At 36.2% G+C, this 14588-nt stretch overlaps 1 protein-coding gene and 1 long non-coding RNA gene across 3 annotated transcripts in view; both read left to right on the top strand.

Moving 5' to 3' along the window:
- Nucleotides 1-7219, top strand: part of MDFIC (MyoD family inhibitor domain containing) — a 59009-nt gene extending 51790 nt beyond the window's left edge. For both annotated transcript variants that reach the window (XM_064142092.1, XM_064142087.1), the window contains one exon: nt 3709-7219. In XM_064142092.1, the coding sequence (XP_063998162.1) occupies nt 3709-3956 (248 nt within the window). In that variant the 3' untranslated portion in view covers nt 3957-7219. The remainder of the gene's footprint in view (nt 1-3708) is intronic.
- Nucleotides 7220-7333: 114 nt separating this feature from the next.
- LOC135175075 (uncharacterized) lies at nt 7334-14516 on the top strand. Its single transcript, XR_010302208.1, has 3 exons — nt 7334-7425; nt 8553-8634; nt 14303-14516. It is a non-coding gene; the product is annotated as an uncharacterized LOC135175075 (long non-coding RNA).
- The last annotated feature ends 72 nt before the right edge of the window (nt 14517-14588 follow it).

Raw genomic sequence — 14588 nt, 5'->3', positions numbered from 1 at the left:
TATTTTAACAATAAAACATTGTGACTGTATCTTTTCCTTACAATTACATCTGTAAATGAGAAGCTAAAAAGTAGGAGTCATATATGGAAGAAATTATTCTTCCAGCTATTTTATCCAAAGGTGTTAAGTTTGGCAAGCCAGGTAGGACTAGGTAACACCATGCTTTGTCAGGTGTTAAATAATTGCTATCTGCATACCTATTTAAAAGTCAATAACGTGAAGAATATAAAGCATGAGTATTTCAGGTTTGTCCTTGAAATAGGGATGAAAGTTTACGTTAATTGTACAGATTAGTCGTCACAAGAATGAGAGCAGTAAAGGATATCTCTATGTTAAGTGTTTGGGTAGTTGAAGTGAAATATTATATAAAGATTTTCAGAATAAAAACATAGTTTTGACATCTGGAGAGAAGGAAGTAAAAGTTGGTAGCAGGCAAACAAATCCTTTCAGCATTTCAGTCAGTGAAGAAGAGATGGAAAGATCCTCCACGGAGTTTCCATCGTAGCACTAATAGCCAAAAGTTCTTTCTGTATCTTGGACCATTATTAATAACTTTTATCTTTGAAAGACCTTTATTTAAATCAACACAGACTCTTCTTGTAATTATTGATTTAATGTTCTGTTAGATTAGGAGGGAAAAGTTCTTTTATGGGTGAAAAAGTTCTTTCTGAGTCCAGCACCTTCTGTTTAATCTATTAACTCTCTGTCTTGCCCATCAGTAAATATGTATATTATAATTTCTGTGAATATTTATCTCTCTGCAGTTTCATATATCCCTGAATGAAGCAGGCAAGATTTGAGTATTCTATTTTCAGTACCAATATACTAAAGTTTTATTAACTTATTGTTTAAAAAAGCATGTGTAGAACAGAATTTGTTGTGGTATTGTCTTTCTTCTGTGTTTTGAAGATATAACATAGTAAAAACCTCAGCTCTTCATACATGAAAGTTTCTTAGATGGAACTCAGATTCTTTATTTTTTTCTTTCATATTAAAAGAAAATCTGAAAGGAGATTTTACCTGAACAAATTTAACATCATCTCCATGACAACCAGCTAATTAATTGCTATCAGTCTGGCTTTGGACCTCTTCAGTGAACTGCTAGTTCCCAGCTTTATTTCACATATCTTCTGGGGTTTCTATAAAGGTCAATTATTTAGCAACACTATTTCTGTGGCAAAAGCAGCCTTTTAATACAAGCAACAACTTTCTTTAAAAACAGCTCAATCTTACCTGTAGTTTCCTCACAGTTTTACTTCATGTGCAGTAGTAGAGGTTTTTAGGTTGGGATTTGGGGTTTGTTTGTTTTCTGTTTAGTTTTGGTTTTTTTTTCCTTCTTGTTTTTTTGCTGTTCTTCTTTGTTCTGGTCATAAGTTTTCAGTATGTATAACTGTGTATACTGCGTAGTGTATAGTACAGTATATGTACACTGAATAGTACAGTACAGGCATTCCAAAGCTATTTGAATCCACATAGCTTAGTCAGTAAGAAATATCAGTCCCCAGCAGTGTGATGTTCAGAGTTTGCTGAGAGCTCTAGCTACTTTGCTTGTTGGGACAGATTTGCAGGTCTGAGCCTCTGCCACTACATTGCTTTCTTATATGTATTTATGCTTTCTTGTGTGAAGTCATCACTACACTGTCCTTCAGTGGAAGTTTCTGCAAGGTTAGACATACTTGAAATTAATCGAGATACTTGCTTACTGCATCAGTTTTGACATTTATAAATAACTTTAGGAGGCTCAGTAATTGTGGCAAGCAATTGTGTACTCTCCCCTTGGACTACTGTGTCCAGTTCTGGATTCCTCAGCACAAGAAATATGTGAACCTGTTGGAGTGGGTCCAGAGGAAGGCCACAAAAGTGATCAGAGGGCTGGAGCACCTCTCCTATTGAAGAAAGGCTGAGAGAGTTGAGGTTGTTCTGCCTGGAGAAAACTCGGGAGACCTTAATGTAGTCTTTCAGTATTTAGAGGGAGTCTGTAAGAAAAATGAAGACAGTCTTTTTAGCAAGTCCTACTGTGACAGGACAAGGGGTAATAGTTGTAAACTAGAAGAGGTTACATTTAGGCTAGGTATCAGGATGAATTCTTTTGCAATGAGAGTGATGAAACTCTTTTAACAGGTTTCCCAGAGACGCAGTAGATGAATCATCCCTAGGAATGTTCAAGGTCAGGCTGGATTGGGCTCTGAACAACTTGATACAGTTAAAGATGGCCATGCTCAGTAGAGGGTGTTGGACTGGATGACCTTTAAAGGTCTCTTCCAACTTCAACCATTCTATGATTCTCTAACAGTCTCCAGCAGCCTGTGAACCATAAAAACATAACGTCTCTAGATGGTGAGACCAGTTTGCCCAAATAGCTCAATATCTCATCTTTCCTACTGGCATGTCGTAGCAGATATCTGTGATAAACCATAGGGACAGGGAAAGGATCAGATGGTGCAGGATATTTTTTCCCAGAACATTTTCCCAGTCTTTAGCTGTTTGTGAGTATAGAAGTTCAAAGCTTGCAAGTACTAAAACAAGGAATGAAAACTGAGCCTGGGAAAGGAAAGTAACTCTCTATCCTCAACATTTCTTGACTGTTCACTGCCTCTTACACATTAAGTATGTTTATACATATAGAGTTATGCATGTTATGTGCTTTTTATAGGAGAGAAAAAAAAGAACACAGTGTATCCCTCACCCTTGCAGTCTCCTTTTTACTGACACATCTAGTTCAAGTCTTATATCATGGAAGTGCTAATTGTTTGAAGTTATTCCTTATGTTTATACTTTGGGTTCCATGCATTTTTGCAGACGGTTTGTAAGGCACCTCAGTTACGTCATGGAGTTCAGTACTTAGGAAAGATGAGTATCAATATGCAGATGTAGAGATAAACTTTATTGAAGATTAAAGTAGTAGGCTAAAAGGGTTAGCAGGAAGTTTGTGTAGAAAAGGTACAGAAAAATTTGTGCTTTGACTTAGTGTTTCATATATTGTTGTAAGTACAGAAATTCACAGAATGTGCTTGTTAATACTGGGTTTGGGGTGTGCATAAAACCATAAAGAAGGCAAAAATCATAGAATCAACCAGGTTGGAAGAGACCTCCAAGATCATCCAGTCCAACCTAGCACCCAGCCCTAGCCAGTCAACTGATATGGCACTAAGTGCCTCATCCAGTCTTCTCTTGAACACCTCCAGGGACGGTGACTCCACCACCTCCCTGGGCAGCTCTCTTATTTTTGTTCATAACTAGCAAGCTAACAAAATACATTCAGAAGGAAAAAATATACTGGGAGAGGCTGGAAATCATTTCCTTTGTAAACTGATTCTTTACATTTTTCTAATCACTTTGTGGGCCTGGTGGGAAAAGTTACTACTGAAGATCATAGATACAGATACTTGTATCTATACCTGGAGAAATAGATCTAAGTGGATATATGGTACTTGGGATTTACATAAAGTGAAGCAGGGAAAGGAAACTTGCAGTAAACCCAGTACTGAACTGGAGAAAAGTTAGGCTGCAAGAGTGGCTTTGAAGATGACAATCATGTTCTTTATAGTGTTAGATTATGTCTATTGTGAATCATTGTCTTTCAGCTACTTGCCTGAATGTTACATGTTTAGAATAACATAATAATGATTGTTTTCTCCCTTTTTTTGTCTTTGTTTGTTTATTTGTTATGTTCCTGCATGACCTGCTACCAAACCGATACTTACGAAGATTGCTGTGTTCACTGTATCCTGGCTTGCTTGTTCTGTGAATTTCTCACCCTCTGTAACATTGTTCTGGGACAAGCATCCTGTGGCATCTGCACATCGGAGGCCTGCTGCTGCTGCTGTGGGGACGAGATGGGGGATGACTGTAACTGCCCGTGTGATATGGACTGTGGCATCATGGACGCATGTTGTGAATCTTCAGATTGCTTGGAAATCTGCATGGAATGCTGTGGGATCTGCTTCCCATCATGAAACATTTATGCCTTTTTATTTTATTCTCTGTATAACTGGAGAGCTTTTCTTTAAATGTATTTGAAGAAAGACAAGGTAAGATATTCACAAAACCAACTGGTATTGCACTGTCAATTCCCTATATATAAATATATTTTTTAAAGCAATCCTCAAATCTGTATTCTAACATAAATTGTATAGTTTTGTATATGGAACTCAAGCTATATTCCAGCTTCATTTTGACTTTGCAAGTGGAAGACTTTATTGAAAGCACATTATAGACCTGATTCCCCCCAGGCTGTGTAAGGGCAAAACTGCCATTTGAATTGAGTAACAGGTTTTGGTCAGCGAAGAGACTACAGGGAAAAGCCTTAAGGATTTACCTTTACCTACATGAATGTTTAAATGCTTAAATGCCTCCATGCATAACATGCCTCTACAGGCATTGTGAAAAGTCACACATCCTTATTTCAATCTATTTGGGTTGAAAGTGACTTTGCTCTGTTATTTTAAAATGCATTCAAAAGTCAGCATCAGGAATCTACTGTTGGGTTTGCTGCATTGGTTGCTGTGGCAATATTTCTTTTGTTGGGAATATCTTACTGGCTTGAGAGAGATTCCTTGTATTTTCTATTGTCAGTATTGATCCTATGAGAAGAATTGGCATACTTAAGCCAGTTTAAGTTTTGTCATGAACTAGAGTACCAAGATTTTGTTGTTCTCAATCAAAATAGAATAGAGAAGTTCTATTTTACTTCAGTACTAATGTTACTTGAAATGCTTCTTTGTAGAAAGAGACTTTAGAAATATGTGTAGACATGAAATATATCCTTAAAACTGACAGATCAACTAATAGTCTAACAAATCTTCAAACTTTGGCTATAAAAGGGGAATTACTAGAACTTAACTTGAGAATCTAAAGGGCTTTGTCAAGTGCTTGTGACTTTAGAGCTAGTGCCATATAACTTGGTATTTATTTCTTCTCTGTGTGAGAAAGATCCTTAGAATATGGCAGAATTTAAACAATTTTCAGAGGCCAACTTTAAGTGGATCAAAGAATTCTGTTGTTGAATGCAAAAAGTAAATGCAAAAATACTTATTCTCTCATACATTTTAAGTCTTGATTTTAGATAATTGTTTAAAAAAATGGAAATTTTAGAGAGTGTTTGGTATCCTTTAAAAATGAAAGGACTGGGGTTTGAAATGTTTGGGAAATAGTTAGGAGCCAGTGGACAACTTTTTTCCTGTTGTGCCATTAAGATATTTCTGAAAATACTTCTCTTTGTCGTTGTAATTGTGAAATCAAATCATTCCAACACATCAAGAGATTGATGGCACTCACAGATTTAGGGAATAATGGTACCCATTTTCTTTACCATCTGCTAGATTCTCACTTTCATGCCTGTAGCTCATTTACTTTTTTCTTGTGTAAAGTACCTACATCTCTTGATCTTACATACTTAAGTTTCCTACCAACACTCCAGATTTCCTTTTTGTAGATGGTTGGGCCTTATAAATTTAGATCTTGTTGCCAGTCATTGATAGCCAATAGCAAATATCCACTGAGTGAATTTACCGCAATTGTCTCTTTCCACTGAAGTGAATTCAGTTTATGCAAATGTGACAAGCTAAAGATCACAGGAATGTGAAGCTAAGTCAACAAATGGTCTGATACTAACCGAAGCTTATTAACAAAACACTGACTAGTAGTGCCTACTACTGCAAGTTAACACTGCAGGTTATATAGCCAAATCCTCAACTATACTAGGAAGCTGAGAGATATTACATTTTGTCTTAAACATATGCAGTATTGTGGTGTATTCTTATACAATGCAGATCTTACAGAGTTTCTCTGCTATTTTTTGATAGTTACAACAAGATTTGATCTTACCATGGGTATTTCTCTCCCATATTGGACCAAATTCAGATCTGTGTTGCATAAACTAAGTACATTTCCATTAATGTCAGAATTTTTTATTGATTTAGCTCCAACTAAAGAGCACAAAGATATTATGGTAATAGGCAGGCTAACAAGGAATCTTGTAGTTAAACTGATAAATTCCCAGAGGTCAGAATCAGGCCCATGGGGCTCAATTATGATTCCTAGAAGTCCAAACCACATTGGGAAGGGGGAAAAGGTGCCTTGGTTGAGTGGCAGTGCCTGGAGGCATTTTGCCTTTGTAAGGCATCACAATGAGCACTGGTACTCAAGGCACCTTGGAAAAAGTCTAGACAGTACTTCACCCATTCTGGGTCTGTGGTTGACAACTCTGGTGGTGGGACATGTACCCAGGCACTAGGCAGCACCATGAAACATCCTTCGTCATGCCCTTCTGGTCTCAGAGAGGTGATTTATGGCTGTTTCTTTTCTCATTGTGCTTTCTGGAACAAGGAAGAGAACATCAGTGACCTGTCCTGCCCCAGTGCCCATACCCACTTGCACTTTTGTGCTTGGAAAACTGCACCTTTTCATGTCAAGCTTTTAGTGAGTACTCAATGTTAGTAAAAATTACCTTTACTACAGGATGATATTGTTTTAAACAAAGGAGAGTCCTTTTTCTGTGTAGAGGTTTAGCTATACAGTTTGCTCTGCACAAACTCTTGTTTCTGCTTACAGGAACTCAGAGATTTTTTTGATGGATGGAAATTATGAAAACCTGGAACATGTATTTGCTATTAAGCATTTACTTCCACTATTCTTAAAATATAAATAATAAATATAAGAACTTTATTTGTGCATAAATGCATATGTGTACAGATTCTCTGTCACACACACATATGAAGATATATTCTTTTCCTACTTTGTTTGTGAAATACTAAGAAGTGAAAATAGTGTTTATTAACCCTCATGGTGATTAGAAGTATCAAAGTATTACAGACAACTGAAAAATTGTGTGAATTGATATTTAAATGTAGTCTGCTACTGTTTCTCATAGAGATATTAGCACTTTTGTAAAATGTATCTTTGTAGCAACAAATATGAGTATGCAGTTTAAGGAATTCTTTTCCGTATTTATATTGTTCTGTTTTGTAATTTTCACTATATAGGCAATCTTGTAAGCACCCCGTGTCATTAAAACAAGCAAAATTAGGAGTCAAATGTGAAAACATAGTTTAAATAAAATTAAAACATCAGAACTTAAATGTCTTTAATAGTACTTGTGAACTTGTACAGTGTCTCTACAAACTGGTCTGAAAAAATGGCAACTTGCTATTTGTGTTTTCTATCAACTGGATGTGCTATTCTCAAACACTATTTTGAAATAAAGATCTTTATTTTGAAACTTTGGCATATCTTCTTCACCTGGTCTTGTCCTGTTATTCTTCTGAATGATTATTTAATGTCTTCTTTGTGATTTTTTTTTCCCTGTTATAACACTTCCTGAAGGCTTTGGCCTTTGGGTGACTTGCACAGAAGGTGAGCCAGTGCATGAGTATTCTTACAGATGGAGCTAAACCATAGAAGCTGTGCTAACGTGATTCTCCAAAGGTAAAAAAGTTTGTCATTAAGGGGACAAATTAATTCCTTAGTGAAATTGTATTAACGAGGTGAAATCACAATAATGATTAAATCTGATCAAAATGAAAATTTTTCTAGTGCATCAGCAGCAACAGTCTTCAGTTTACTAAAACCAAGATGAGCAAGAGTGTAGTATTGCAGTAGATAAATATTGTGGTCTAATGGCTTATGTGGCCTGTAGAAAAAAGGCTTATACACAGCATTTTAAAGTCAGGTATGTGTTTAAAATCAGTTAAGCACACATGGAACAGACTCTTTCAGCTGTGAGTTAAGGAAAGTTTTTTTCATCTTGGCTTTTAAGATGAGTCTGGACATGCTTCTGCTACTGCAGAAACTGCATGCTTAGAGTCTTCTGTAGTAATTTTTTGCTATGCCTGATTTAAATGTATTGGATGTTCTGTCATGCCTGTGTATGTGTGGGCCTTTAGTGGTAAGATGTTAAAACTGACAGAAATTGTGCTTGAGTGTGCACCATGAATTCTTGCTGTTGAATCTGTGACAAAACTCTTGTTTGTTTAAGAGAGCTGTTAAGTGCATAGATGAACAGTACTATTTGAGCCATACTATTAGAATTCTAGCCAGTATTTGTAATACATCATATGTCTAGAAAAAAAGTGGCTTCTGTGAAGAGCTATCAGGAACTTTTAGTATCTGTTGGATTGAATAATGGCTGTATTTCAGCCATGCTATTCATGTTAAGAACTGTTTGTTGAGTTTGATGGGACATTGTTTATACAGTATTCTAAATCAAAGCTTTTCTGAGCTCTTCACACATTTGAGAAAGAAAAGTCTTGATGGTTGCAATGTTTGTTCCTGGGGAGCAATGCCAATTATACTGATGTATTCCAACAGTAAAGCTGCTTTTGCCAACAGTCATGTGATTTTTCTGAAATGCAACAGATAGGATATAGAAGAGGTCATATGTCAGATTTTATTCTGGCTCCCAAAACTAAAGATTAGAGAAATATCCCCCATGTGTCTTCTCTCTATATATAAGTGCTTAAACCATGTGTTGAAAGACTTCAGGTAGTGTTGACGTTGAGAATAGTAGCTCTAAAATCCTACAGGCATTAATCTCACTTTTTTTTTTTTTTCAGACCTTCTAACTCTTTTTCCAGCTCTTATCACTTCCAGAGAGAGCAAGGGGACCTTAACTCGGTTTTAGTATCAGGATATGAAGTAAGTTCAAAAAAATAATGTCCTGCCCCCACTTTAATGATGTACTTACTTGCTGTTCTTAGTATACTCGGATACATAATTGATAGCATGCACAAAATTCAGCCTCATCATAAGCACTTGTGCTATTTACCAGTGATTTTGTGCTACTGACATAAAAGGATGGCCTTTCTCTTCTTTAAAAGTCTTTGATATGGTGGGGTATTTCTACTATAGTTGGAAAAAGAAATCTCTCTGAATTACCACTCTGCAAACCAGGCAGATGTTGAGTTTGATTAGGTGATCTTAATCTCTATATGGTTCTTAGTATGTCAGTTCACCTCACTTAAAACTTAATTTAATAAAACACTACATACAATCCTGTTTGCCTCCTTTATATATGTATATTATAGCAATTGTTAGTGCATGATCATTCAATGCTCCTAAAAATGGGATGTTAGATGAAGGATTGTATAATACCTTTTGTACCTTTAATAGTATCTTACTAATTTTTATTCTGATATGCATATGCTATTTTAACTGACGAAATACTCCACTATAATTGAGGCTCTTTATATCATCTCGGTGGGGTATGTAATTGGTGCCTAAGCACTATACAATACCTCTTCAATCAGTGGTGTAGGCTTCTGCAATTTGTCTCATCTCCAAGTTGCACAAGTGACCACACTGTGAGTACGCTGTACTTCAACTTGTATGTGTTTCACATTACAGTCTTTTTCCACTATGCCTGCCTTTGGTTTTTTTAGCTTTATCACAAGGCAGCTAGTTTGGTTTTGTTTGTTTTGAAAGGATTTCGTTATGGACATCTGCAACAATACCATGATATACATTACATTGCAAATTATTTCTTCATCTTTCTAAGTCCATTGCTATAAGCAGCTCCAAGTTGAATATATATATATAGTTGTGAAAGTGATACCTCTGAAACTTTGGAATATATCTAAGAAACAGTGTTTTATGTTTGAATATAGGCAGTTAAAAATATGTTGTTACTGTCTTGCATGTTGAAACAAAGAACCAAAAGCTCTGTTAAGATGGACATTGAAGAGTTTTGTACACTTCCAGTCAGAATAGTTTTACTCACAAGAATAAGAACAATTTAAACACAGAATCCAAAAACTAGCATATACCTGCCATTGTAAAATGTATTCATGTTTTAAATGAATACTTTTGGCAGTGGCATGTATATAGTAGCTTTTAGTTACTGTGCTGCTTTCAGTTAATGAGGACTAAAAAGAACAAGCTGGGGAAAAGAAATGTGTTAAACAACGTGGCTTTGCTCTCCTCCCTAGGAAATGCAACTCCACTTGTCTGTTTCTTCAGGTGAGGATAAGACACCTTGATTTCATATTTAATGTGGACTAACAGCAGTGGTTCAGAATCCACAATAACTTCAAGGTCATTATAAGTAGTGTGTGAAGGATAAAGGGAAACATGGTGCAGGAGTTCCACTGCTGTTGACAACTGCTATCTCTGCATCAGCAATCTGCTTTACAACTACCAAGCTTTCATGAGGTTAAGTTTAAGTAAACTAGGGTACCCACGACTGAAATGTTGTATTCAGTCTTGTTTCTTCAGGAAGAATGATTAGAGATATTTACACAAGTATATTTTAGTAAACTATTATGTCAGTTTAACTGTAACACATATTCTGGTAAAAGTACATTAAACAGCCATCCAAAAGCTATTTAGCTGCTGGAAGCATTATTTTCTATCTAATTATTCACAAATTAATGAATAAAATTAAATTCCAATCACTGAAAATATCAAGCAGTGGTGAGACTCAGAACTACAGATTAGTTAAAGCTATGCAATGCATAACAGAATTAAAGCTTTCTTTTATTCAAATTCAATGCTTAAAAAAAGAACAAATCCATCATCTTGAAATTTGACTTGTAGCTTGACATTAAAAATAATATGAGTAGAATTTTCAGTGGGGTAAGCACAAAACTAGTTCAAGTAGTGTCACTCTCAATTAATGTACTCAGGTGGTGTGCCCATTAAAATTCCCACTTGTGGGTTCAGCTCTCTATGCAAATGGGGTCATTACCTGGAGAATTTAATTGGGTGTGACACTGGGAGTAGGAATTTTCCTTTCAAAATAAACCTACTTGCACACATTTTCACTAGAAATTTGATTGTTACATATACTTTATATTGTTTGGCTCTATAAATATTTACCAAAAGTGAGAATGTCTTCGCTTATTTATTTTTTTCACAGGTGATTTGTAATGCATCAAAATGATTTTTGAATCATTCCATGTACTGTATATGCAAGTTTTGTTAGAAAACCCTGTGGTGAAAATGTATGTTTGGGAGTTAATTATTTTTTTTTTACATTTCACAATTTTTATAGCTTCTTAAAGCAGAACTCTAATGTTTTTGAGGTATAGGCACTTGTAAATGAAAAACAAACCAGGCTATATCATGCTAAGCTTGCATCTCACACGTTGTTTGGAAAGGATAAAAATACAGTGTTTCTGAGTAACACTTCCAGCTTGTGCTGGAAATAACTTTGCAGAATATTTGTGTAAATAAAGGTTAATACCAAAAGGTATTAGTTTCAAAATACACACACAAATACTGTGAAAACACAGAAGTTGGAGGGAACTTCTAGTTTAGCAGTCTGAGCTGAAACAGTGGTTTTTAAAAAAGTGTTCTTGAAAACCTCTGATGAAGGGAATTTGGGACACACTAGAGACAGCAGGCACAGATGCTCTAGCAGTCTTACAGATAAAAAGCTTGTTTCTAACATCCCATTTAATCTTATTTTCATTTCTACAAGTAAGACTGATGAGTCTGTGTTCTATTCCCAATGGATGTGTAGAACAATCACCATTCTCTTGTCATAATCTTTCATATATTAACCTTTCATATAGTTTGTGTACTCCTGCATAGTTTTCCCTTACCTAATCCAAAGAAATCCGCTCTGGTTTCTTCAATGTATCTTCTTCAGTATTTCATTCATTTCAGGCATCATAGACCGTAATACCTGTGTCCAGTTCTGGGCCCCTCAACTCAAGAGAGATGTTGAGATGCTGGAACATGTCCAGAGAAGGGCGACAAAGCTGGTGAGGGGCCTGGAACATAAACCCTATGAGGAGAGGCTGAGGGAGCTGGGGGTGTTTAGCCTAGAGAAGAGGAGGCTCAGGGCTGACCTCATTGCTGTCTACAACTACCTGAAGGGACACTGTAGCCAGGTGGGGGGTGGCCTCTTCTCCCAGGCAACCAGCAATAGAACAAGGGGACACAGTCTCAAGTTGTGCCAGGGAAAGTCTAGGCTGGATGTTAGGAGGAAGTTCTTGCCAGAGAGAGTGATTGGCATTGGAATGGGCTGCCCAGGGAGGTGGTGGAGGCACCTGGAGGTCTTCAAGAAAAGACTGGATGAGGCACTTGGTGCCATGGTCTAGTTGACTGGCTAGGGCTGGGTGCTAGGTTGGACTGGCTGATCTTGGAGGTCTCTTCCAGCCTGGTTGATTCTATGAGGGAACAACTTGTGAAGGGTCTTGCTCTGCTAATGAAAAACATAGTTCTTGGGTAGTGTATTGAGGGAAGAACTGTGTTAGTAACTGTAACCTACATGGCATGTTTCTGTGGCAGGAATGTTGGCAGAGCTTCGGTTCCACCTTTAACTTCTGTAAAGGAAATGGTCAGAACTGGCTTCATGGTTTTCTACAAAAACACTTGATTTTCATGAGATTTCAAAGTCCAGATTTGTGACCTGCAAGTGTTCTCTTAGCAAACAAATGAATGTACCAAGTCATTAGTCATCTCTATTGAGCCCTTTGCTTACAAATCCAGCATTTTCCATGTTTTCACTAAAACTTTCTGTCCACTTCTGTTGGTTCTTGTTGCTTCTTTTATGCCTAATACATTCTCATCTATGAAGAAAAAAAAATCCTGCTACTGAAAAGTGGTATTTTGCCTGTCAAACTTAACTTGCAGCTTTGCTTTACAATATGGTTTTACAATACAGTTTTAAGACCTTAGGCAAGAGTGGATTTTAATAAAAACAAGCTTCATTTCTAAAGGTTGATGCTACCTTCCTACACTTCGTGTTCAAAAATGGTCATTAGAGTTTGGGGAAAGCTCATTTTATTCTCATGTAAAATGATTGGAAGCCTGATCTGGTAGTAATAACAAATCAAAGTATTGAAAAAGTACTGATGCCTGTCAATATAGTTTTGTGGAAAATATGTTTCAATTATTAATCACTGAGAATGAAACTTAGGCTGATAGGAATAATTGTGTTGTATACTTGAGTTCTTAATATATTTGACTTAGGACTGAAATGACATCTTGATTTGCAAGGTTATACTTTAATATGTTCAGATGGTGTAGTCTGAAACCAAGTAACCAATAGATCTCAAATAGTAATTGTGAAATGAAATAATTATTAACATTTTAATCAATGATCTGTAAACATTTCTAGCAGAATTTGTGGATGAATCAATAATTGATGGAACAAAAAATCAAATGCATTTTTACAAGGTGCATATTTATAACAATCTGGACCCAGTAGAATGAGCCTCTGCAGAGAAAATGTACGGTTTGGGTTGTTTTTTTTCCATGCTATGAAAGGGAAAATAAGTATTTAGTATTTATTTTGTAGAAAAAAATGATTAAGCACTGAAAAGAGTTGAGGATCATAATGAAGAAGGTACTGAACAATAGTTTTTGTTTGGAATGCTGTGGCCTTTCATGGTGACCTTTTGATTTTAAATGGGTAATGCAGTGAGTGGAAACAAGAAAAACTGTACTTAGGAAGGCAAGTTCAGAACACTGCTTTCTGAACTTCTTATTTTGAAAAGCACTAATAGTCCAGAAGAGAGCCACAGAAATTACTTCAAGACATAAAACTGCTTTAAAAGGAAGAAATCACAGAGCTTATTCTAGTCTGTGTATCCAGCAGAAGTCTGAGATGCGACTTCATCACATTGTACTGCTATCTTCACAGGCACAAATTACAGTGTTCCAATGCCTTCTGTATTCCACCAGAGAGATGTGGAAAGAGCTAAAATCTAAATTCAAAGCAAAAATGATGTAAAGTTTGAGGCTAATTGGAATATTTTAATGAGGAAAAAATAGATTATAGGCTGTGTAAACAATGGTGATGTCTACTTCACTCACAGGCTTGCTCAGTTACACCTGAGTGTAACTGAGAAGTTAGGAAAGAGTAGAACAATAGATTATAGGCTGTGTAAACAATGGTGATGTCTACTTCACTCATAGGCTTGCTCAGTTACACCTGAGTGTAACTGAGAAGGTAGGAAAGAGTAGAACAAACTACCAAACTCATAATTTGTTTACCTACCTCCTTCCTGATAGCTCACAACTGAAAGCTCTTCTGGAAAACATTCTTCCCTTTAAAAGGCTGTGTGCATCTATATTCACATACATACATACATAAATACAGCAGATATAGATTTTAAAAGTATATAAAAATCAATAAATGTTGACACGAATGGAGTTTTATTTCCTTTCATATTAGAGAGGTTAGATGAGGTAGGTGTAGTAATACCTCATGGATTTCTTTTGTAGTGGCAGAAATAAAATTTTTTGATCTTTTAAATGGAATTCATAGAATCCTTATTTCTGTCAAACACTAAAAAGAAATAGAAGGAAATGTTTTTTCCATAAAGCTTTCATTGACATAATATATATATTCCAGGTGAGTAAGAAAAGTAGCAGTGTTCTGGGCTATATATCACCTATATTCAGAGAGATTATCTAACAAGGAAGGACATTTTCTGACCTCTGCTCTGCAAGTGAAATACATGTGCCAGAAAAAGCTGGGTCAGGTCTTCTGGATCTACATGGTGGTTTACTCCTTGACTGTATTCTGATGCCAGTTTCTACAACATCTCTGTGGGTTTGGATTATATTTGGTGAGTTGTGTTTTTGCCTTTCCTTGCCCTCACTGATAGGAGCATAAGAATTGCCAGTATTTGTGTCTA

Source organism: Pogoniulus pusillus, chromosome 4 (genome assembly GCF_015220805.1).
Source record: "Pogoniulus pusillus isolate bPogPus1 chromosome 4, bPogPus1.pri, whole genome shotgun sequence".
NCBI lineage: Eukaryota > Metazoa > Chordata > Aves > Piciformes > Lybiidae > Pogoniulus > Pogoniulus pusillus.
This window is presented reverse-complemented; position numbering and strand designations above follow the sequence as displayed.